The sequence below is a fragment of the Salvelinus namaycush genome, chromosome 2, assembly GCF_016432855.1.
Source record: "Salvelinus namaycush isolate Seneca chromosome 2, SaNama_1.0, whole genome shotgun sequence".
Lineage (NCBI taxonomy): Eukaryota > Metazoa > Chordata > Actinopteri > Salmoniformes > Salmonidae > Salvelinus > Salvelinus namaycush.
The window spans coordinates 45750040-45775928 of NC_052308.1; the positions used below are offsets into that span (position 1 = coordinate 45750040).

At 40.7% G+C, this 25889-nt stretch overlaps 1 protein-coding gene across 2 annotated transcripts in view; it reads left to right on the plus strand.

Moving 5' to 3' along the window:
* The window catches only part of slc2a9l2 (solute carrier family 2 member 9, like 2), a 255738-nt gene that overhangs the window by 18669 nt on the left and 211180 nt on the right, over window positions 1-25889 (plus strand). For both annotated transcript variants that reach the window (XM_039014439.1, XM_039014447.1), the window contains 2 exons: window positions 1958-2062; window positions 18803-18963. In XM_039014439.1, coding sequence (XP_038870367.1) covers window positions 1958-2062; window positions 18803-18963 — 266 coding nt within the window. The remainder of the gene's footprint in view (window positions 1-1957; window positions 2063-18802; window positions 18964-25889) is intronic.

Below are 25889 nucleotides of genomic sequence, written 5' to 3' on the forward strand. Positions count from 1 at the left end.
AGCTCATTGCCTTCTTGAATTATGCAGAAACGGGCAGCGTGAAGGTCTCGGCATGAATTCTGTTGGAAAGGGGAGAAATTGTGCTTTACAATGGTATTGCAATTACAGTTGATCTGGAAGTATTACATTTTTGGGGCGCTAAAATAAGGTCAATTGTAAGGACCAAGGCGATGTACGAGTTTACGTTACTCAGCTCCACCCAGACAGCTGTGTTGGTGTCATCCTTATCTACTAGCTATAACACAGAATAAAACCTTTTACACATGCTTCAATTATACATGTCCCGCCTCTTTATCTCAGGTTATTATTGTACTAATTACCGGGATGTTATAATTGACAGTCAATCGTTTGACAGCTGCCTTTACAGCAACAAAAAAAATCAAGATCACATTATAATCGTAATATAATACTAGGCGCAAATGAATTAACAGTTTCAATAATGCTCTGTAATGATGGGCAACCCCAAAATTTGAAGTGCTGCAAATTGTTTTAATTTAAAATGTAACTCATAGTCAATGGAGAATGTAATTGGCTAAGTGTGCAGTACCTTGCAGTAATGAACGTATTTAAACTTCTCCCCCCTCAGCAAGCAGGATTTATTTTTTGATGCAACAGTCACATTAGAAACATCTATTCCCATGTTGCAGTGAAGCAATTACTCGTTGCTTAATTATATTGCAACCACAAGTAACATTTTGACAATAAATTGGTTAACTGTAATGAGAAAAACATTAACAGATTCTGAACCTTCTATTGGAATGTAATTGAATTCCATACACATCTAGAAATTCTCTGTCAGATCCAATTGAAATATTAGCCCAAGTGCACTTGTTACCACTCTCCTCCTTCCTCACAGTGGCTCTTTGTACTACACTGTGCCTTGGTCTTGTTGAGTCACCCACAGTAGAGGCTGGTTGCCTTGGTGAATGATACAATGCATTTTAACCTCGGATCTAAATCCATTCATCCTCATGAAATGCAGACATATTTCTGTTCACACAGTAGAGTATTGTTCTTAGAGATGAAGAAGGCGTGGGGAATTCATTTGAGTTCAGTCAAAAACAGGCGCAACGATTTGATTTGCTGCAAACATTTCTCTGGGGTTTCACTTGCTGATCGGATGACTGAGGAACTTTTTCATTTGTATTATTCGAAGATAAATATTTAACCACCAATCTATTGTACCTGTGCAATAATCAAAAGAGTGACTCATCCACTGTTGGGATTATTTTGCAGTTTTGTAATCTATAGGGATTTCAAACATTATTTAAAAAATTTGACTAGGCAAGTCAGTTAAGAACAAATTCTTATTTTCAACGAGGGCCTACCTGGGAACAGTGGGTTAACTGCCTTGTTTAGGGGCAGAACAACAGATTTGTACCTTGTCGGCTCGGGGATTCGATCCAGCAACCTTTCGGTTACTGGCCTAACACTCTAACCACTAGGCTACCTGCCACCCCTAACATGGCTGTAATGAGTGGGTTACTCAGAATGATTAAGCAGTCAAAAGGTTGTGATGTAGCCTAATGATCCACTGATTAAATTGAGAACAATATAATGAAGAGCTTTAGGCTAACTGTGCTATATTTAGCTATAACTGGATACGTTTGTAAAGCTGCAAGGTTTAATCATCCCTATGGGGAGGTACACTGTATCCTGTCACAGTAATACAATGTTGCAATATTTTATTCTCATACACATACAGCTGATCTGTCTACTCAACATGCCCTAACCCTTGTCACATTGCACATGTTGGCATTGAATTGACCTGATGGTTGTTTTTGAAGCAGTAACATTCTCTCTCTAGGACATACAGGGAGGCCCAGATACATCAATGGATTGTCCTTGTAAGAATATGCCTGGGTCTCACTCTGACCTTGATTGGATTGTATATGAAATGCAACTGTACAATGACATGACCTCAGAAATGGCTTTAATGTGGTATGTGTTTTTTTAGCCACAGCGCATCACTGCCTGTCTGGTGAATGCAGCGTTCTTTGGTGCCCTTGGGTCATCTTATCTCTATGGCTACAACCTGTCTGTCGTCAACGCTCCTGCACTGGTGAGTCTATTTATTGTGTCACTTTGGACGTACTCTTGTAGCATTTGGTGTCACCTAACATTGATTTCCCCTTGTGACACCTTGTTATCACTCTTCAAAAAAAGTCTAATAGACCAGCTGTACTTTAATGGCTCAACTTTTTTGTGTTTTTTTTCTCCCCAATTTCATGGTATCCAATTGTTAGTTACTGTCTTGTCTCATCGCTACAACTCCTGTACGGGCTCGGGAGAGACAAAGGTCGAGAGCCATGCGTCCTCTGAAACACAACCCAACCAAGCCGCACTGCTTCTTAACACAGCGTGCATCCAACCCGGAAGCCAGCCGCACCGATGTGTCGGACCGTACACCTAGCGACCTGGTCAGTGTGCACTGCGCCCGGCCTGCCACAGGAGTCGCTAGTGCGCGATGAGACAATGATATCCCTACCGGCCAAACCCTCCCTAACGACGCTAGGCCAATTGTGCGTCGCCTCATGGATCTACCGGTCGCGGCCGTCTGCGACAGAGCCTGGGCTCGAACCCAGAGTCTCTGGTGACACAGCTAGCACTGCGATGCAGTGCCTTACACCACTGCGCCACCCGGGAGGCCTTGGTTCAACTTTTAACGGGTTACTTTAGATACAGTTGTAAAAGGTTCATATTCTAAACTGCAATCCTATGGGATTCCCATCATTTGGGAAACAGACCAGGGCCTTGTTTCCTAGAGCCTTTGTAGCGTTAAGAGCATCGTTAGAACCATATTATGATGTACAGTGTATCTTTCGTAGCCAATGTGTTTCTCAGAGCCTTTGTTAGTAAAGTGGCTCTAAAAAACTTTCGCTCATCTATAAGTGATCCAGACCACTCGTAGAGCAGCCAAAGTGCATTGTTCGGCTTCTTTTCTGCCTTACCTCAGAAGATATAATTCTAAAACAATTAATTGTTTTGTGTGAATGGGCATGATCATACATGTTTAATTTGGGTAATTTATAGGATCTATGTAATGTAATATTTCATGAAAAGATTAACAACGTGCTTGACTCCACTTTATATAAACTTAGATCGGGTGCTGAATCCAAAGAACAAAAATATTCAAAATGTTAACACAGGCACACAAATTCTAAAAACCTGTTTTTGCTTTGTCATTATGAGGTGTTATGTGTAGATTGAGCAGGGGAAAAAACGATTTAATACATTTGTGAATAAGGTTGTAACGTAACAAAGTGTGGAAAAAGTCAAGGGGTCTGAATACTTTCGGAATGCTGTGTATTTCAAATTATCCATCCGCGCAGTCAGTTGGTGTATATAATGCGCATATTTGCACCAAACTGAGCCCATTGCAGACTCACAATGATGGGGCTATTCTTAAAAAATACAGGCTCCCACGAGAGGAGATACTTAGACTGAAAAACCAAAATGTGTGAGGTAGAGGATTAGGTACTGTATAAAAGGACACTATCGGAGACGACAGATCTATTGAGGTGCAGTGTGCTAAAAGCACTGTAGAGGCAAGAAGACGCCCGGGGTTCAAATCTTGAAATCATTGAACATTACATGACGAAAAGGTAGATTATGGTGTTATTTTTTAAATTTTAATTCATAAAAATAATTCTGTGAAATGTATAGGTCTATCCTACATTTCATGTGGGCTATTATTTGTGTTTTCATATGATGCAAGCTGCATCGATTTCAGCACTAGTGAGCTGGACAGCTCCCCCAACGATTTCAGCGCTAGTGAGCTGGACAGCTCCACCAACGGAATCATGTGAAAAACCGAACACGGCCCCAACAATGCTTTTAGCTGTGGCACTTACAGGTTCACTCTGTGCTTGTTTGGGAAACACTATTTAAAAAGTTGGCTCGTAAATAACGAAGTATCTTGTACAATCATCGTAATGCTTAAGTTCCATTGCAGCAAGGAAACAAGGCCCAGATTAGATTGCCCATCCATGCTCGACAAAAGTAAATGGAAAAGCTCAGTATTCATCATAGTTTTTTGTTTGTTTATTGGGTCTGCCACAACCCTCCAAACACACGCGCACACACACACCATTTTTGTTTCTTTACTCACAAAAAATGGCAAGGACATCATCTTATCATCTGATCCTACCTACCCAGCTAATTAACCCATATGCCATAGGTTTACCGGTATCCAGCTTTGTACCCACATACATATGATGGGCTACTTAACCCATCAGAGTCTAAGCCCTGTCTATGCCGGGGGTTGGGTGGGGGTTCTACTAAGCTACAGGATATGGAATTGTTTTAAGGTCATACCAAGGACCTTTTAGCTAAATTATTTTGAATTTTTAAAAGGTATCCCAAAATATATTTAAAAAGATGTTTTGATGAAAAACCCCCCCGTATTGAATAACAGTCTCAAAAAAATATCAAGGGTCTCCTATATCTGAGATCAGAAAACATACATTTGTTTTTCTGACATGTATTTAACCCCATATTTTTGGCATTAAACAGTTCCATACTGTATATACAGTACTTCCATTCATTTTTTCCAACTTGTACCGGGGGACCTTCAGACGATTCTTGTAAGGCCTGTGGGCGTCCAAGAGCAGAACTACCAACATGTACATGTTCGTGAGAATCGCACCTTTGCACAGAGGGTCATATTAGTGTGTGGCCCAAACGGTTCGGACGCAACAGACAGAAGTTGGCAGATCGGCTGTACCGACTTCAGACGGTGTTCTTCTGCTATTTATTCTGTTACCAATAATATTTACATGCTAATAGTTTCCTCTGATTACAATTATTATGTATAACTAAATGGAATCTATTAGCTTCCAAAATGTAAGGAGATATACAGTGTGCATTGAGGGAATTTTGGAAAAATATCTTGGTTCCTTTCTCAACATAGCAATGTGTATTCAAAGAGGACTCGGACCACAAAATAGATGAGTTGAACTGGCAAAAGTCAGGAAAAAAGTCATAATTCAAAGGCAAGGGCAGTGAATACATGGACTGGTCTAATAGACTAGACGTAACATAGTAAACTTAAATCCGGGACACTCAAATTAGTATGATATGTTACGTTTTGGTATGGTTACATAAGACAGATGGTTACTTAAAACCTCTTAAATGTAATGGCAAAATGTATGTAGATTTGTGTCAGATGTGGTCATGGGAAATGTACAAGTTTCCCTAAACCTCTCCAAAGTGGTGTATGTCTGTAAATGTGATAATTCCAGTGCTATTACATATTTGCAATCCATAAATGCTATTTGTTCAGTATATAAACACAATTTCAACCATATCAACCTCACTCAAACATTGTGGTGGTGTTATGGGGTATCCAGGGTACGTTCAAGTGTCTTTTCAACCTCTCCAAAGTGTCTGAATGTGGTAATTGCACTGTTTTTGCACACTGGATGTGCCTAAAAGTTATTGTTCACTATAAAAACAAAATTTCTACAAAAACAACCTTTCGCAAACATTGTGGTGGTGTCGGGACTTACAAAGGATATGGATAGTGCGTAAGCAGGCAACATCATATTTTTGATATACGCAAAGATATTTTCACTCGGTGGACATTCGATGTTGCCATTAGGTCATACATCATCAGATAACATTAACCAAATCGAAGCTTACCTTGTAAGATATTTGGTGAAAACGTTGTGTAAAATAAACATTCTGACTCGGGGCTGGTGATCAATAATGGTAGGTCACAGGCAGACAAATAAGATATCCTCATGATCTGTGGAGTCCCGGATTTCAGTGTGTATCAACGTGGAGTCCCGGCTTTCGGTGTCTATCAACGTATTACGTGTTTATTTAGTTTGTTTCACTACGCTAACCGGAATGTAGGTAGCAGCCATCTTGAAATGAAGTCATCGGCTCGACCTTCCCTTATAAATTTGTATGGCCATATATGATAGTAAGTCATACCGAAGATTTGAAGGCACCGATCAATATCCAAGATACACAGCTTTCCGCAGACACCCTGCTTTTGCAGATAGGGGCTACCGTTCTCATACCAGACTGAATTGAATAAAAAAAAATCAAATAGATGTTAATCTTATTTACAATGACGGCCTACCCCAGCCAAACCTGGACTACGCTGGGTCAATTGTGCGCCGCCCTATGGGACTCCCAATCACGGCCGGATGTGATTCAGCCTGGATTCAAACCAGGGACTGCAGTGAAACCTCTTGCCCTGAGATGAAGTGCCTTAGACCGCTGCACCACTCGGGAGCATATCATGCAACCGTCTAGCAACCCAGAGGTTGCTGGTTACATAAGTTCAAATCTCATCAAGGACAACTTTAGCGTTTTAGCTAATTAGCAACTTTTCAACTAATTTTTACCAGGATTAAATGTCAGGAATTGTGATTTTTTTTTAGTTTAAATATACATCAACTGTATGTATGTATTTATGTATGTATGTGTGTGTGTGTGTGTGTGTGTATGTGTATGTGTATATATATATATATATATATTTTAAGAGGACTACATGTGAAAACCCTAAGAGTGTACAGGAACAGCTGAGGGTTGCCACTTTGTTCACCCTGTCCAATTAGGCACCACCAACCCTTCTGAGCTCCTTTCGTCACCTTTCATGAATGCTTTAATAAATGCACTTTCACAGGAGGTTGCTGATGGGTGAGCGGCTCATATTAATGGCCGGAACTGTGCAAATGGAATGGCATCACACACCTGGAAACCATGTGTTTTGATATTTTTGATATGATTCCACTCCAGTCATTACCAGGAGCCTGCTCTCCCCAATTAAGGTGCCACCAACCTCCTGTGTTGCACTCTAATGTTGAATGTAATGTCCTGTCATGTGGGCTATTAATGTACCCGATGACCACAAATTCTCCTCTGGAAAGTTTCTTCCAAGTATCTTGACTTTCTTCTAATCAAATCTAAATTATAGATGGAAAGTTCAGAAAATAATCTCCCTCTCCGTCTGGAACCGTTTTGGGTTTTTGAGATATTGTTCTGATATATTCGACCACAGAACTCCAGAAGTGAGATTTTCAGTCGGAGACTAGAATCTAGAAGAGGGAGGTGAGTGGAAAAAGCTTTGGCAAAGACCGATTGCGGTCCAAATGCACCAGCTCTTAATTATATTAACCTATGCATTAGAAAAAAACATATGTTGTTGCAGTCTTCTTGGGAGATGCCATCACCTTTTCCTTTTAGGTACTGTAGGTGAATGGTATTTCAGGCTTAGAGAATTTCAGTCTGCTAGCCTTAGGATTTCCTAATGTTTCTATTTGGCACATAAGCAAGACATCACAAGGGAGCTATACCAACTGGCAGAAAAATAGTGTTGATTTACTGTTGTATGGTACTGGCCTCTAATTCTCCAATTTGATGGGAACAAGTGTGAAATGTGTGTAGCCCTTGAAATTGTTCATGACTCAAGAAGAGCCATCATCCCTTTTGAGACGGAAACACAGCTTTTGTTGTTTGGTTTGTCTGTCATTGTTCACTCAGTGCTGGCTTTGTGTTTGTTTTTACGCTTCCCACAGGTAACTTGATTTGTTTTAGAATGAGGGGAACGTCCTCTGCAGAAGTCAATATTTTTCCGGAGGACATCAATTCCATAACAACCTGTGTCTTAGAGACAGATCATGATTGATAAGTATTTTGTTGTAAATGACATACCTAGATATTACAAGTAAAATACACCAAAACAGGCGAGGCTTATGGAGCAACAGTTTTTACAATCATGCATACTACAGTTGAAGTCGGAAGTTTACATACACCTTAGCCAAATTTATTTAAACTCAGTTTTTCACAATTCCTGACATTTAATCATAGTAAAACATCCCTGTCTTAGGTGTTAGGATCACCACTTTATTTTAAGAATATGAAATGTCAGAATAATAGTAGTGATTTATTTCAGCTTTTATTTCTTTCATCACATTCCCAGTGGGTCAGACGTTTACATACTCAATTAGTATTTGGTAGCATTGCCTTTAAATTGTTTAATTTGGGTCAAACGTTTTGGGTAGCCTTCCACAAGCTTCCCACAATAAGTTGGGTGAATTTCGGCCCATTCCTCCTGACAGAGCTGGTGTAACGGAGTCAGGTTTGTAGGCCTCCTTGCTCGCACACGCTTTTTCAGTTCTGCCCACAAATTTTCTATGGCATTGAGGTCAGGGCTTTGTGATGGCCACTCCAATACCTTGACTTTGTTGTCTTTATTAAGCCATTTTGCCACAACTTTGGAAGTATGCTTGGGGTCATTGTCCATTTGGAAGACCTGTTTGCGGTCAAGCTTTAACTTCCTGACTGATGTGTTGAGACGTTGCTTCAATATATCCACATAATTGTCTTTCCTCATGATGCCATCTATTTTAAGGACAACAAAGTCAAGGTATTGGAGTGGACATCACAAAGCTCTGACCTCAACCCTATAGAAACTTTGTGGGCAGAACTTACATGTATTTGGCTCAAGTGTATGTAGACTTTCGACTTCAACTGTACATACATGCATGCATACATGCATACTGTATGTGCCTACAGTAGAAAAGGCAACACAGTATACAGAACATAAGTAACTTACTTTGATAGGAAAGCTCACATGTCCAAAGTTATTATTTGTAAGAAAAACAACAAGGAAGGCAAAGCAAACACCAGCAAGAAAATGTTACATTCTTGCAAGACTGCACAAATATATGCATACTTGATCTGCGCAAACATGAGTGAAGTGCATTGGACTCTCCTCGAAGAGAGAAGTTTGTCCGGCTCAGTAAAGCCTCAAACATAAGTTGTCCGCAAAGCTGAATGTGAATTAATGAGGCAGAACACACCTCAATTTAAACTGTTAGAAAATTCAACTTGTTAGAAAATCATTTGAAATTGACAAGTTGAAACAGCCTATAGATAATTAGCAGGCAGCACATGTAAACTGTCCTGTTGCATAATAATAACATTTTGTAACAGTGAGTGCATTGTGACATCACCCTGGGGCGCCCGTTAGAGATATTTGGAACTCACATGTGAAAATGTTAAAGGCTTCTGAAGTTTCTGATTTCCAATTTGAAATTTCTGACTTAATTTTCCCCTTCAATGCTTTTCAGGCAGCGTTATTCTGTGGCTTTGTTAAATGCCTTTTCTCAACCAAGAATGTTGTAAACAAGAATGACGCCCCCTTGATCAGTCAACATAAACATGATGTTTGTGAAGAGTTTAATTCCAAAACGCTATATATCCATTTTCAGAAATCTTGGTAAATTAGCTTTTATTTTTTAAACAAATGAGATAGTGAATAAACACAATCTAGTCATGGCATGGGGTTGTTTAATGACAGATGTATTTGTTTAAAATCTATCACTTGATGGTTTCGTTTCCGAGACAAATAATGATGTTTTTTTGCTAAATGCTATATATCTGCCTCACTCTCATAGAAATAAGTAGTACTGCTAGGGTTTACACAGTCAAATGTAACACAACTACATTTTTAATAAAGAACTGTACAAATGATACATTTGCTACATCAATATTAAAAATATATATTAATTAGTTCATTACTCCAGTCTGAGCTCAAGACTGCTATGGCATTTGTCCTTCCGCATCACCATTTAGTTGGCTAATTGTATCCTGAGCAGTCTTATAGTCCCCAGACACATGCAGTCTTGGTCTCCTACCCTGTATCTAAATCCAGTTAGCCGTCTGCGTCCCTCTAGCACATTCTTAACATACATTTTTTTATATGCTCACAAATCAGTGAATATAGTTAAGCTAATTATAGTCCAGACACTCGCACACACAGGCGCACACACAGGCACACACACACAGTCAATAGAAATCATTTGGGCTGGTTAGACTTCCCCATAAACCAGCTTTGCATGCGTTTCCCTTTCATGTTCCCTTCAGGTGTGGACTGTGTGTGAGACTTTGAAGTTAGGATCCACTGACGATGAACCTGCAGGCCTCCAGAAGCCAAGCTGGTCATCTGGTTCAATGGCCAAGCAAGTCTTCCTTTTGGGATGGAAGGTTATAGGATAAGAAAGAGAGAGCCAGAGACAGACTGGAGACTTGGAGTTTAGCTTTGAAAATAGTGAAATGCCTGACAGACAGGAGAGGTGAATAGGTTTTGACTTAAATAAATTTTTTGTTCACATTTCAAGTGTAAATTGCTCTGACGAAGGCCAAGAGGCCGACACGTAAAGATTTAATCAAATAAGTGATACAACCGGGTTTCTCTTTGCATTATTCTCAAAGCACCTGAAATGAGAGAACTCAAATGTGCAAGTGCTTTTTTGAATTTTAAGTCGAAATTGGGTGAGTGTACACAAATATGTGAATTCACCCATAATTTCTGTATAGGTGTCGTGGTTCACATTTTTCTAAATTTACAGCGTTGGGTTGTAATTTGAAATACTTGCTACACCAGAAGTTAATGGTTATATGTAGGAGGAATGTATATGGTGGAGTCAATTAAGGGTGGATACGAGCCATGGGCTTTCGAGAGTTACTAAGTGAGGGAATAAGGCAATCACATGGTTGCGGTCACTGATAAGGGTGGGTAGCTGTGGATTAGTGATGTAACGAGTGCGCTGAGAGTCGGGAAGCAAGTTCAGGGAGTGAGTGATTTTAATCAATAAACGAAACATAATACAAAACAAGAAACACGAACAACGCACAGACATGAATCAGAAACAATGACGCATGGGGAAGGAACCAAAGGGAGTGACACATATATATATATATATATATATATATATATATATATATATATATATTGATATATATATATATATTGATATATATATATGTGGGGAGAACAAGTATTTGATACACTGCCGATTTTGCAGGTTTTCCTACTTACAAAGCATGTAGAGGTCTGTCATTTTTTATCATAGGTACACTTCAACTGTGAGAGACGGAATCTAAAACAAAAATCCAGGAAATCACATTGTATGATTTTTTTTTTTTGCAGCTCTTTCAGAACATCGGCTATCTGGATTTGGGTGAAGGAGAAATGGGGGAGGCTTGGGCAAGTTGCTGAGAGGGGTGCAGGGCTGTTGACCGGAGTAGGGGTATCCAGGTGGAAAGCATCGCTAGCCGTAGAAAATGCTTATTGAAATTCTCAATTATCGTCGATTTATCGGTGGTGACAGTGTTTCCTAGCCTCAGTGCAGTGGACAGCTGGGAGGAGGGGCTCTTATTCTCCATGGTTTTTACAGTGTCCCAGAAATTTTGGGAGTTTGTGCTACAGGATGCAAATTTCTGTTTGAAAAAGCTAGCCTTTGCTTTCCTAACTGCCTGTGTATATTGGTTCCTAACTTCCCTGAAAAGTTGCATATCGCGGGGGCTATTCAATGCTAATGCAGTACGCCACAGGATGTTTTTGTGCTGGTCAAGGAAAGTCAGGTCTGGAGTGAACCAAGGGCTTTATCTTTTCCTGGTTCAACATTTTTTGAATGGTGAGGAATGATGGTGAGGAAAGCCCTTTTTAAAGAATAACCAGGCATCCTCTACTGACGGAATGAGGTCAATATCCTTCCAGGATACCCAGGCTCGGTCGATTAGAAAGGTCTGCTCACTGAAGTGTTTTAGGGAGTGTTTGACAGTGATGAGGGGTGGTCGTTTGACCGCATACCCATTACGGACACAGGCAATGAGGCAGTGATCGCTGAGATCCTGGTTGAAGACAGCAGAGGTGTATTTGGAGGGCAGGTTGGTTAGGATGAAATCTATGAGAGTGCCTGTGTTTACGGATTTGGGCTTGTACCTGGTAGGTTCATTGATAATTTGTGTGAGATTGAAGGTATCTACTTTAGATTGTATGACGGCCGGGGTGTTAAGCATGTCCCAGTTTAGGTCACCTAACAGCACGAGCTCTGACGATAGATGGGGGGAGCAATCAATAAACATATGGTGTCCAGGGACTAGCTGGGGGCAGAAGGTGGTCTATAGCAAGCGGCAACGGTGAGAGACTTGTTTCTGGAAAGGTGGATTTTTAAAAGTAGAAGCTCATTGTTTGGGGACAGACTGCAGTAGATTGCAACTCCGCGCCCTTTGGCAGTTCTATCTTGTCGGAAAATGTTATAGTTAGGGATGGAAATGTCCGGGTTTTTGGTGGCCTTCCTAAGCCAGGATTCAGACACGGCTAGGACATCCGGGTTGGCAGAGTTTGCTAAAGCAGTGAATAAAGCAAACTTAGTGAGGAGGCTTCTAATGTTAACATGCATGAAACCAAGACTTTTACGGTTAGAGAAGTCCACAAATGAGAGCGCCTGGGGAATGGGAGTGGAGCTAGGCACTGCAGGGCCTGGATTAACCTCTACATCACCAGAGGAACTGAGGAGGAGGAGTAGGATAAAGGTAAGTCTAAAGGCTATAAGAACTGGTCGTCTAGTGCATTCGGGAACAGAGAGTAAATGGAGCAGGTTTCTGGACACGGAAGAGTAGACTCAAGGCATAATGTACAGACAAAGGTATGGTAGGATGTGAATACAGTGGAGGTAAACCGAGGCATTGAGTGATGATGAGAGAGGTATTGTGTCTAGAGACACCATTTAAACCAGTTGATGTCACCCCATGTGTGGGAGGTGGAACAAAAGGGTTAGCTGAGGCATATTGAGCAGGGCTGGAGACTCTACAGTGAAATAAGACAATCACTAACCAAAACAGCAATGGACAAGGGATATTGACATTAGGGAGAGGCATGCATAGCCGAATGATCATGGGGTCTAGTGAGTAGCTAGGCGAGCTGGAGCTAGCCACTGACCGCTAGCAGTGGCTAGCTGACAGCTAGCTAGTAGCTAGTTAGCTGGCTAGCTTCTGTTGGGGGTTCCGGTTCTAAAGTAAAGAAAATAGCAGATTTATACCACATTGCGTGAGGCAGGTTGAATGTTGTATGTTGGAGTTGAGGTCTAAAAAATATATACAAAATATATGCGAAGAAAATGCAAATAAAGGGCCTCCCGGGTGGCGCAGTGGTCTAGGGCACTGCATCGCAGTGCTAACTGCGCCACCAGAGTCTCTGGGTTCGCGCCCAGGCTCTGTCGCAGCCGGCCGCGACCGGGAGGTCCGTGGGGCGACGCACAATTGGGCTAGCGTCGTCCGGGTTAGGGTGGGTTTGGCCGGTAGGGATATCCTTGTCTCATCGCGCTCCAGCGACTCCTGTGGCGGGCCGGGCGCAGTGCGTGCTAACCAAGGGGGCCAGGTGCACGGTGTTTCCTCCGACACATTGGTGCGGCTGGCTTCCGGGTTGGAGGCGCGCTGTGTTAAAGAAGCAGTGCGGCTTGGTTGGGTTGTGCTTCGGAGGACGCATGGCTTTCGACCTTCGTCTCTCCCGAGCCCGTACGGGAGTTGTAGCGATGAGACAAGATAGTAATTACTAGCGATTGGATACCACGAAAATTGGGGAGAAAAGGGGATAAAATTTATAAATAAAAAAATGTAAGAAAATGCAAATAAAAAAAGACATAAGTGGGGAGAACCAGTATTTGATTCACTGATTCAACCGATATTTGCAGGTTTTCCTACTTACAAAGCTTGTAGAGGTCTGTAATTTTTATCATAGGTACACTTCAACTGTGAGAGACGGAATCTAAAACAAAAATCCAGAAAATCACATTGTATGATTTTTAAGTAATTCATTTGCATTTTATTGCATGACATAAGTATTTGATCAACTACCAACCAGGTCTGCTCTCACAGACCTGTTAGTTTTTCTATAACCTCTACTTTATCTCCATCCCTGATCCAGGAGCATCCTCATCAGTAAAAAAGCTGACTAGCATAGCCTAGCATAGCGCCACAAGTAAATACTAGCATATAAATATCATGAAATCACAAGTCCAATACAGCAAATGAAAGCTACACATCTTGTGAATCCAGCCATCATTTCCGATTTTTAAAATGTTTTACAGCGAAAACACTATGTATTTCTATTAGCTAACCACAATAGCAAAAGACTCAACCGCATATTTTCACCATTTTTTTTACCGCATAGGTAGCTATCACAAACCCGACCAAATAGAGATATAATTAGTCACTAACCAAGAAACAACTTCATCAGATGACAGTCTTATAACATGTTATACAATAAATCTATGTTTTGGTCGAAGATGTGCATATTTGAGGTATAAATCATAGTTTTACATTGCAGCTACAATCACAAATAGCACCGAAGCAGCAAGAATAATTACAGAGAGCAACGTGAAATACCTAAATACTCATCATAAAACATTTATGAAAAATACATGGTGTACAGCAAATGAAAGATAAACATCTTGTGAATCCAGCCAATATTTCAGATTTTTTAAGTGTTTTACAGCGAAAAACACAATATAGCATTATATTAGCTTACCACAATAGCCAAACACACAACCGCATTCATTCACCGCAAAGGTATCGATCGCAAAAAAACAGCAAAAGATATAAAATTAATCACTAACCTTGACCAACCTCATCAGATGACAGTCCTATAACATCAGGTTATACAATACACTTATGTTTTGTTCGAAAATGTGCATATTTTGAGCTGCAAACCGTGGTTATACATTGTGAATATGTAGCATCGATTCACCAGAATCTCCGGAGAAATTTTGGACAGTCACCTAATCGAATCAAAGAACTCATCATAAACTTTACAAAAAAATACATGTTGGACAGCAAATGAAAGATACACTAGTTCTTAATGCAATCGCCGTGTTAGATTTAAAAAATAACTTTACCATAGCAAACAGCTTACGTTATAGCGAGACAGCGCCCGCAAAAAGGAAGGAAAATACGACTAAACATTTTCCACAGAAATACGAAATAACATCATAAATGGTTCTTACTTTTGCTGAGCTTCCATCAGAATCTTGTACAAGGAGTCCTTTGTCCAGAATAAATCGTTGTTTGGTTTTAGAATGTCCTCTTCTCCTGTCGAATTAGCAACCTTAGCTAGCCAAGTGGCGCGAAGATGTCCATCTTCACCTAAGGCAGAGAACGGAAAACTCAAGCTCCCGATAAACGTTGAATAATCTGATAAAACTATATTGAAAAAACATACTTTACAATGATATTATCACATGTATCAAATAAAATCAAAGCCGGAGATATTAGCCGTCTATACCGAACGCTTTTCAGAAGCCAATGCTGATGTCCTTCCCGCGCCTTGGTAGACAAAGGAAATAGTGGTCACGTCATTCCAAGAGCTCTTGTTCGACCTCAGATCAAGCTAGACACCCCATTCCACCTCCCACTGCCTGTTGACATCTAAGCTTCCTGGAGCAACCGGAAGTGATTAAATTCACCCTAAAGGTGTTTTGATATACCAAACCTGCAGTTTGTGAAAACTCACTGCATTCAACCTTGTGTAAATCAGTCATTCCTTAACGTAAAGACTTTAAACTCAGGATTCTGTAAGAGCATACCCCAATGTTTACTTTCAGCTTCCTGTGCCAACCGGAAGTCTCTTAAATTGGGGTAATAGGGGCTGTTTCGAAGGGTTAAAAGAGTCAGATCTTTCCAAAACTTCATATGTGTGATTAGTGGTTAGGCAACCCTCATGAACTGTAAATCAGTAATTTCTCCCATCAGATTTCCAAGAAAAACTCACACACACACACACACACACACACACACACACACACACACACACACAGCAAGGATGGAGTAACACAGTGTGGGGCTTACAGCCACACAGATCCTGCAATAGTTACCTTAGTTCGAACTATCAAAGAACCGTCAGACCTAGAGCTCTGAAACTTTGGAAACCTGTTCTAGAGCTCAAGTCGATAGTGCGTGGTGAGTTATGTGGCTATAGAAGGTTCTCAGACCGAGAAACAGTGTCATACATTTGCAATAACTTCAATTAATTTTGACCATCACGAAAATGATGACATTTAGAAAAGTCCCAGAGTCGCAAGACAGGTGCATTGAAACCCGCTCGGCCCATAGAGATGGACCATAACGTTTCTGTCTGCTCATTCAAGCTCATTCAAGGACCCCGTAGCAACACCCGGAAAATGTGGATTTTCAGCACCAATGACCTATCGAGCCGAAACTTGGGATTCAGGGTCGCCTCACATAGGCCTACACATAATGTCAGAACTGGACCCGCAGCTAGAACATAACTACGTGTTTTACGTTTTTATTATGGTTTAAACAGAAGACGCTGTGAATTTTGGGCCTGCTCTAAAATATGTGATAGTTGGCTTCTAAACGAGTTGGAAAAAGTGGGTGTGGTGTCAGTTTGTATCCGTTTATTGTCAGAATGATATCTATTTGACTGATGAATGGTGACTTGCTGGCTGACTTTTGTCCATTTGCAATATGTTTAAACAGTGAAAAAACATTACCAAATGGACATGATGAAATCAACACCAACGAGCGATGGAGAGGAACCACTACCACTGCCCGGCCATCCCGAGTTCATCGGGCCAGTCAATTTTGCATTTCTGAAGTATTTTTGAGCATATCAAATTCGTGATGGTAAATGCCCATTGAAACATATTGCAAATGGACAGCCGTGCTAGAATTGGTTACCAGGAGCACATTTAAAAAAAATAAAAAATAAAAAAAAAAAAAATAAAAAAAAAATGCCTTTAGGGGGGTCTACGGTTGGCTAGGGAGCACCCCGTGCCCATCCAGTAGGTCATTTTGGACGTTTTTCAAAAAATCGTTAAACAATAGAGTCCCACTTCTCCCTCATCATACATGACAAATAGACCATCTAGGTTGATTCATGGCTTAACATAGTGCTATATATTATTTGGGCAGTATAAATGCCATTTGGATATGGTTCACTGACTTTTGGGTTTGGAAACTGACTTCCTACGATCGTACATGGCAAATGGACATAACATCCTGATTTGGCTCTTTCAATTTCTTTTCATTTCTTATGGCATTTGGCAATGGTTCACTGACTTTTGACTTTGACTTTTGACTTCCTATGAAATCATATTGCAAATGGACAAAACATGTGCCTAATGGACAATTTAAAAAATATGACAAAATATGACAAAAGTATGTTCATACAGTTCTTATACATGTCTAATTGACCAAAAAAATCTAAAGAATTTCGAAAAACGGTCCAGAAAGCACTTTTTAAGGGGGTGATACGTTTTTGGAAAAAAATCTAATTTTCAAAATTTGACCCTTGGGTCTTGACTTGATGTGCACTTGCAATATGAAAATTTACCGTCGACCGCGCTTGCCATCTATTGGATTTTTGCTGTGTGACACTTGGCATTTGCCATATGGCATTTGCAATAAGTTTTGAATGAAACAACGCCCATTGAGTGGTATTGTACATCGTGTATATGTTTCGTACGGTGCCAATAAGTTCCCATTCATTTTTGTCCATTTCAGGGGGGTATTCCCTTACATACATTTTCCAACCAAGCAGAGGTGTCACGAAAGTCAGAAATAGCGATAAAATAAATCACTTACCTTTGAAGATCTTCATCTGGTTGCAATCAGAAGGGTCCGAGCTACATAACAAATGGTCCTTTTTTTCGATAAAGTCCTACTTTATATCCCCAAAAAGTACGTTTATTTGGCGCGCTTGACTCGGTAATCCACCGGTTTCCCTTGTTCAAAATGCATACAAATGAATCCCGTAAGTTACCAATAAACCTCATCCAAACAAGTCAAACAACGTTTCTAATCAATCCTCACGTACCCTAATATGTAAATAAACGATACAATTTAAGACGGAGAATAGTATGTTTATTACCGGAGATAAATAACGAAGTGCGCGCTCTTATCCACGTGTGTGAAAACACTACAGCCAAAATGGGAGCCACTTACAAAAACTACAAATTCTAGCTTATTTTTCAAAAAACAAGCCTGAAACTCTTTCTAAAGACTTGACATCTAGTGGAAGCCCTAGGAACTGCAATCTGGGAGGTATTCCTTTTATATTCCCATAGAGAACCATTATAATCAGGGGTAAGCTCAATTTTTTAAAATTTATTCCGGACTGATTCTCCTCGGGTTTTCGCTTGCCATATCAGTTCTGTTATACTAATATACGTTATTTTAACAGTTTTAGAAACTTTAGAGTGTTTTCTATCCAATACTACCAATTATATGCACATCCTAGCTTCTGGGCCTGAGTAACAGGCAGTTTACTTTGGGAACCTCATTCATCCAAACTTCCAAATACTGCCCACTACCCCGAAGAAGTTATTTAATCAATAAACAAAACATAATACTAAACAAGAAACGTGATCAACGCACAGACATGAAACAGAAACAATGATGTCTGGGGAAGGAACCAAAGGGAGTGACATATCTAGGGCAGTTAATCAAGGAGTTGATGGCGTCCAGGTGAGTGTCATAATGCGTTTAACGATGGTGACAGGTGTGCTCCATAACGAGCAGCCTGGTGACCTAGAGGCTGGAGAGGAAGCACACGTGACAAGTGAGGAATGGGGGCCGAGGTCAGGTCACATGAAGGGAGAAGGAATAGTTATTACACACATCACGTAACTTCCTGCCTAGCAACAAATATGTAATGTTTAGAGAAAAGGAGGAGACTCCGTGTAAATACTTGTGCTGGTGGGAACATGTCTTTGTCTTTTCAGCTGTCTGACCCATTGGGTTTTTCAGCTGTCTGACCCATTGGGTGAATAAACTTGGTTTGAGCTTTTCCTAGTTGTCCGTTAGTTTTTACTCTGTTTATTTAGAACCTAACAACAGCATGGACCTTAAAAGGTTACGCAAACATTACCTTGAAATCAGATGGAAAAGAAAGCATTTTTATTATTTACCCTGTGTGAATAATGATATTTTTTTTTTTGTTGCTGAGATGCTGACTTCATTCCTCTTCCTCCCTGTACAGTATATAAAGACATTTTACAACCAGACATGGATGGAGCGCTACGGAGAACCCATAGGAGCAGACATGGTCACCATGCTATGGTCCATCACAGTCTCCATATTTGCCATTGGGGGCCTACTTGGAGCGCTCTGCGTCACGTTGCTCACGAAACTCATTGGAAGGTAAGTTGGAACACACCTATGATAAGCATTAAAAGAAGAGGTTTGCTGACATAGATATCAATGCATACATATAAATGAACATTTTAAGCATACATATTTCACTGCACGGCTCCGTTGTTAAGAAGATGAACCATTGCGCTGGTAAGGTAGTGCAGAGGCTTGCAGTGAATTAGCTCCAGTTTTGATGATAAGTGCTTCTGGCATTGTCTGATGTGGGAGTATATGACGAAATATTGACAACTATATATTGTGAACTTCTGAATGTCTATTAGAGTTTCCCGGTGTGAGTAAAAGGCCTGAACATAGCTTTATCTATTATCTTCATCTTATTTTTTTTGTGCGACAACACTCACCACACTATTGGCAATTGAAGCAAGGAGAGGAGTTGGCATATGTTCAAACCGTCCACCCCTCCTTTGGGATTCTTCCCCCATCTCCTTCTCCTCATCAACTTTTGAAATCGGCCACCTAGATAAACTTCCCCCATCTGTTCTTCACTTTTCTTCCCTCCCTGTCGTTTTTCTCTCTTAGCATTTCAGTGAGCGAACCTTTAGTGGTCAGGACGCATGTAGACAGACAGACAGACGTCACGGTAGATGGAACATGGCAGGAAGAGCTGAGTGCTGACAGCCTAAGGATTCCAGCAGGCCTGTGCATGGGTGATTCCCTCTAATGGATGCTCCACAGGCCCCCCATGGAGCCAGACACCACTAAATCCACTCCAGGCACCTCTACACATTCCTCACAAGGATACTTGCCAGCCAATCGGATTCCAATAGACGTTTCTGTCCTTTGATGTCACCAGGGATCCTTCAGTTGGTGTAATTTCCCAATGAGTGTCCCAAATCAGCGCTTTATGGTCGCTATATAGTAATCAGATTTTGAAACATATCAAAGGAATTAAATGTTGATTTCAGCCCTTGAGAAGCCACACAAAAATTAACACAATTTGAGCCCATATTCCCTCCGGGGAGAGAAATGTGTAAAGTAAATTTAACATGAAGCCTCCATTAACTGAGTACAGCTTCATGCCTCAGTTCCCCATTCCCTCTCTCTTCTCACCGGAGATACTGGTGGGTGTGAGGCTAAACATGACTTAAAGGTCTGCAGACACAAATAGTACATGACGCAGGGGCAAATGTGTGACCCACCTTTCAGCTCCAGCGCTTGAAACTTCTTGGAATTAGTAATCAGAACTGTATTCAAGTACTGTTTAGTGCTTACATGTATCAAAAATAATTGGGGGGATTTATCGAGATATTCATTGTTGATATTCAATACCCTGGGTCGGGACTTTGTCACAGAATTTCTTTATGACACAAACTGTGGGTGGAGACATATCATCTGATGTCTCATTTATTTCATTCTCAATTTGTGAAACTTTCTAGAATTGCTTAATTTTAGCAGCGTGAATTAGGGTTTCTGAATTTGAATGACCTGTAGCCTATTTATTTCTGTGCTCCAGTCAATAAAGCTCCAAGTCAATAACAGAAACGGTATTTGTGTCAGTCAATTACCTATAGCCTATTCCAAATGACATAATGGACCTACATAGCATACTAAAGGTTTCAACCTTTCTTGTTCACAGATAAGTTTTCACTGGACTTTATTAACTCAGTCCATGCGGCTCACTCCCATTGTAGCAATGCAGCTGCTTAGCTACAACTACTTTTCCCGGTGCGGACATATTGGCACACTGCGGCCAATAATGATTCTGAGAGTTTGGTGCCCCCTGTTGCAGCTCTTGACATTGGTGGAGAGTGATAACATAGACTCTAGAGGCGCGTTGATATCGGCAAGATATCGTTCCCTTTTTGCCCTCCCTGATTTGTGGCCCAAGTGATTGAGCGGTTTAGACTACTGCATGTGGTAATAGAAGCTGTAGATAATAGTCCCTTTGTGGCTTCTTTATACCTCCCACTCATTACTGAAATATTACTTAGATAGACCATTAGGGGATGACTGTAAAATATATGACTTTTTATGATGTAAGCAATAGTCTTAACCTTATCATACATCATCCTTAATAGCCTTAGGATGAGATTCATAAATACATTCGTTTATCATATGACTAATACAACCTGACTTGATTACTTTCTGCATGGCCTGAAATGAGTCGATGAATGAGACAGCGACATAATATATGATCAGGAATACAAAATGGTTGCTTTAAGATGGAATTGTAAATGAGGAAATCAAGTGTGACGACCAATGTGAAACGACAGAGTGGCAAAATTTGGCACATGACATTTTATGTTATTTTCTGGTTGTACACTGGTTTTCTGGAATGTAGAGCGGCGGTTTTACAGGCTCCTGACCAATTGGTATGTTTTTTTTGCGCTGATCTTGTTTTTTACATAATGTTTCCACCATTGTTTCCTTTGAACGAAAAGAGCTTCTGGACATCAAAATAGCGATCGCTAACCTTGATTTGGATGAAGAATTCTACTTCAATGACTCGGCCATGCAGGACATACTGCTCACCCGGGACCAGGCCCTAATCCCCGACACTCGGAAGAGGAAAAGACGGTGCTATAGAGGCCGACGTGGGGGGCACCTTGATGAAACTATGGCGACCAGTGAATAAACCGCCTCTACCCTCTCTTCAGTTGGGGAATCACTGGAGAACAAACTAGATTAGCCACATTCGAGACTATCCTATCAATGGCACCTGAAGAACTGTAATATATAATGCTTCACAGAGTCTTGGCTGAATAAGGACATGGTGAAATATAAATCGAGCAGTTTTTCTATGCATTGGAATGACAGAACGGCAGCGTCTCGTAAACTCAAGGGCAGGGGTGTGTGTCTCTTTGTTAAAAACAACTGGTGCACAATCTATATTAAATAAGTTTACCAAAAATCCAGAAACACCCAAGTGATTCCATACATTGAAACTAGTTCAGTGGAGTTTGCTCTCTCTCTCCCTGAAGTGCAGTACTGAAACAGCTGCAAAAATGGGTCATGTGACTCGTGGCGTTGCTGGATGCAGGCCTCTGCTCTGTTGCCAGTGAATTCATGATTTAGAAATCTCCGATGTGTGGACAAATGTGTTTAATTGAAAGTGTATGGCCGAATTAGCTATTTCTGTTAAGTTCAATCAGTTTTGAGTCAGGAAATGTGTACTTTTCCACTGAAAATATTTGATTATTTTATATCATTATTTTATGTAGCCAACTGCTACAGCAGCAGAGATGGGTAACAACTGCGCATGTGCACTCAGGGAATCCCTGCTACTTCAAAACTGCAAGTTATGCCCTTATTCACAAATGCACTTTTTTGGCGGAGAAGTGAAGACAGCGTTACACATTAATTATACAAAGTAAACAAGAACCTACTAATATGTCTGACGATTAAATAATCGTGAGGAATGTAAAAAAAACTCCCGGAGGGGCGCCGATGGTGTTGTCGAACCATATTTATTTAAGCCTGAGTATTTGGACAAAGAATTGAGGCAAATTGACCTTCAGATGTCCGCTGCCCTCTAGCCACCAGTAGCCGCAGCAGCCGCAGCAGTAGCTAGACCCCAGCCCACCCCTGGATCAACACAGACTGGTGGTGCAGTTGTGGCAATTGCGCTCCAATGCCGCGATTGAGGAATGTTTGTGCTGCAGAGGATTTGAATATGTGACTACAATTCTTACAGAAAGAGAGGAATGTAATGATGATGAGGAGCAGTTAAACCCATTAGTGGGTTTATGGTTTCACATTAGCCCATAACTATATAGCCTACAGTATGTTTATTTATCACGTTTTGGGGATAATATTCTGCAATGTAAAGTGACTCAATGTCTATTGTCTCTCAACTGTCATAAATACATGGAGCACATATGCTAACCTGTAGAGCTCCTAGGCCTATATGTCTACATGATATGGTGCAATGGTAATAACACAATAAGAACACCTTGAACGTCAAGAATCAGGCTACCTACCTCTGCACACTTGCTTTGTCACTTTTTCTTCTCAAATACATCTTTGTATTGTGGCACTGCGCCAGATCCAGTCCATGGAAATACAGTAGCAACAGCTGTATCTTTCGGTTGTCTGTCCCGATCGTTTCAGATTGCAAATCTCGTTCGTATGCGTCGTCGCTAAAGTGCTTGCTCCACACATGCAGCGAAGCAGGGTTGGCTGCAGGAGTATACCAGTAAGATATGAGTTGAAGTTAGAAAATAAGTAGGGTATCATCTACCCTTCTAAAAATCCTTTCAATTAACCCAAACATACTGTACCAGGATTTTTTGTTCTTCTATTAAGCAAAATGCAGATTAATCTACATAAACTCTTACTCAAGGGCAGATTGGAACATAATGTTTTTTGGGCTGAAAAGTCATTTTCTTTCTCCGAGGTCTGTGGACCAATTCCACTCCTCGATCTAATTTCGGTGAAAGTATGATGAGTTCGCAAGGTTGGGGATTGTTGTGCTCAGTGTAATTTAGTCAGTGCCTGGACTGCAGTGTCAATGCCCCTGCTACCCTCTTTTACCTCATTCCAAAGAATCCATTTACTTAACTGTCCTTGACTTGAGGTTCATAGATGTTGAATTGCATGCATTGAAGCGAACAATTTTGGACGAAGCGTTTGTGTTTAAAGAACTGTTTGGCCAGAGAGACTGATATTCTTATTAGATAAAACCGTGAGATTACACCTTTTTGAGAATGTCCAACTGCAATTACATCCTTTTGAGAGCGAAAGAAAGAAAGGTTGAGATTGGGAACCTATCCAGATGAGATTTAGCATGCCTCGTACCAAAGGGTGGATGAGAGCCTTGTGGAAAATCCTTTCCTGTAATACAAGTCGTGACCGTAGTCATGAAGAGATGTATATTTATTTTGTATTTTCTGTGTGTGTGTGTGTACACACACACACACACACACACACACAGAAAGAAAGGTTGAGATTGGGAACCTATCCAGATGAGACCGTTCAAACGTTTGGGGTCACTTAGAAATGTCCATGTTTTTGAAAGAAAAGCAAAAAGTGTTGTCCTTTAAAATAACATCAAATTGATCAGAAATACAGTGTAGACATTGTTAATGTTGTAAATGACTTTTGTAGCTGGAAACGGCAGATTTATTTTTATGGAATGTCTACATAGGCGTACAGAGAGCCCCATTATCAGCAACCGTCACTCCTGTGTTCCAATGGCACGTTGTGTTAGCTAATCCAAGTTTATCATTTTAAAAGGCTATTTGATCATTTAGAAAACCTTTTTGTAATTATGTTAGCACAGCTGAAAACTGTTGTTCTGATTGAAGAAGCAATAAAATTGGCCTTCTTTAGACTAGTTGAGTATCTGGGTCATCAGCATTTGTGGGTTCGATTACAGGCTCAAAATGGCCAGAAACAAAGAATTTTCTTCTGAAACTCTTTCTGAGAAATGAAGGCTATTCCATGCAAGAAATTGCCAAGAAACTGAAGATCTGGTACAACGCTGTGTACTACTCCCTTCACAGAACAGTGCAAACTGGATCTAACCAGAATAGAACGAGGAGTGGGATGCCCCGGTGCACAATTGAGCAAGAGGACAAGTACATTAGAGTGTCTAGTTTGAGAAACAGATGCCTCACAAATCCTCAACTGGCAGCTTAATTAAATAGTAAAACACCAGTCTCAACGTCAACAGTGAAGAGGCGACTCCGGGATACTGGCCTTCTAGGCAGAGTTCCTCTGTCCAGTGTCTGTGTTCTTTTTGCCCATCTTAATCTTTTATTTTTATTGGCCAGTCTGAGATATGGCTTTTTCTTTGCAACTCTGCCTAGAAGGCCAGCATCCCAGAGTCGCCTATTCACCGTTGACGTTGAGACTGGTGTTTTGCGGGTACTATTTAATGAAGCTGCCAGTTGAGGACTTGTGAGGCATCTCTTTTAGTGTACTTGTCCTCTTGCTCAGTCTCCCACTCCTCTTTCTATTCTGGTTACGACATGATTCCATATGTGTTATTTCATAGGACTTGATTGTTTTTGCGACTGCATTTGAAGATATTTCTGTATTGATTGACCTTCATGTCTTAAAGTTTTAACACTTTTGTTCTTAACTGACTTGCCTAGTTAAATAAAAAATAAAAAAATGTCATTGTTTTGATGTCTTCACTATTATTCTACAATGTATAAAATAGTAAAAAATAAAGAAAAAACCTGGAATGAGTAGGTGTGTCCAAGCTTTTGATTAGTATTATAAGTACCCTAGTGGTTAGAGCGTTGGGCCAGTAACCGAAATGTTGCGAGATCGAATCCCCGAGCTGACAAGGTAAAAATCTGTTTTTCTGCCCCTGAACAAGGCAGTTAACCCACTTTTCCTAGGCTGACATTGTAAATTAGAATTTGTTCTTAACTGACTTGCCTATTTAAATAAAAAGTATATGTATACATACACTATATGACCAAAAGTATGTGGACACCTGCTCATCAAACATCTAATTTCAAAATCATGGGCATTAATATGGAGTTGGTCCCCCCTTTGCTGCTATAACAGCCTCCACTCTTCTGTGAAGGCTTTCCGCTAGACGTTGGAACATTGCTGAGGGGACTTGCTTCCATTCAGCCACAAGAGCATTAGTGAGGTCGGGCACTGATGTTGGGCGATTAGGCCTGGCTCGCAGTCCTCCTCCACCAAAATGTACAGTTGTCACTATGCATTCGGGCAGAAAGCGTTCTCCTGCCTCCACCAAAGCCAGATTTGTCTGCCGGACTGCCAGATGGTGAAGCGTGATTCATCACTCACTGCTCCAGAGCAAAGGTTGTGGCTGAAATAGCTAAATCTGCTAATTTGAAGGGGTGTCCACATACTTTTGTATATATAGTGTACCTGCTTACACTTGTCACTGCCAGCAATAAAGTTATTGCATATTGTTTTCCTACCTATATTATCCAGCTTTTCCTGGTGAGTAATATCAGATAGGCAGCGACATGGTTTAATCTGCTTTG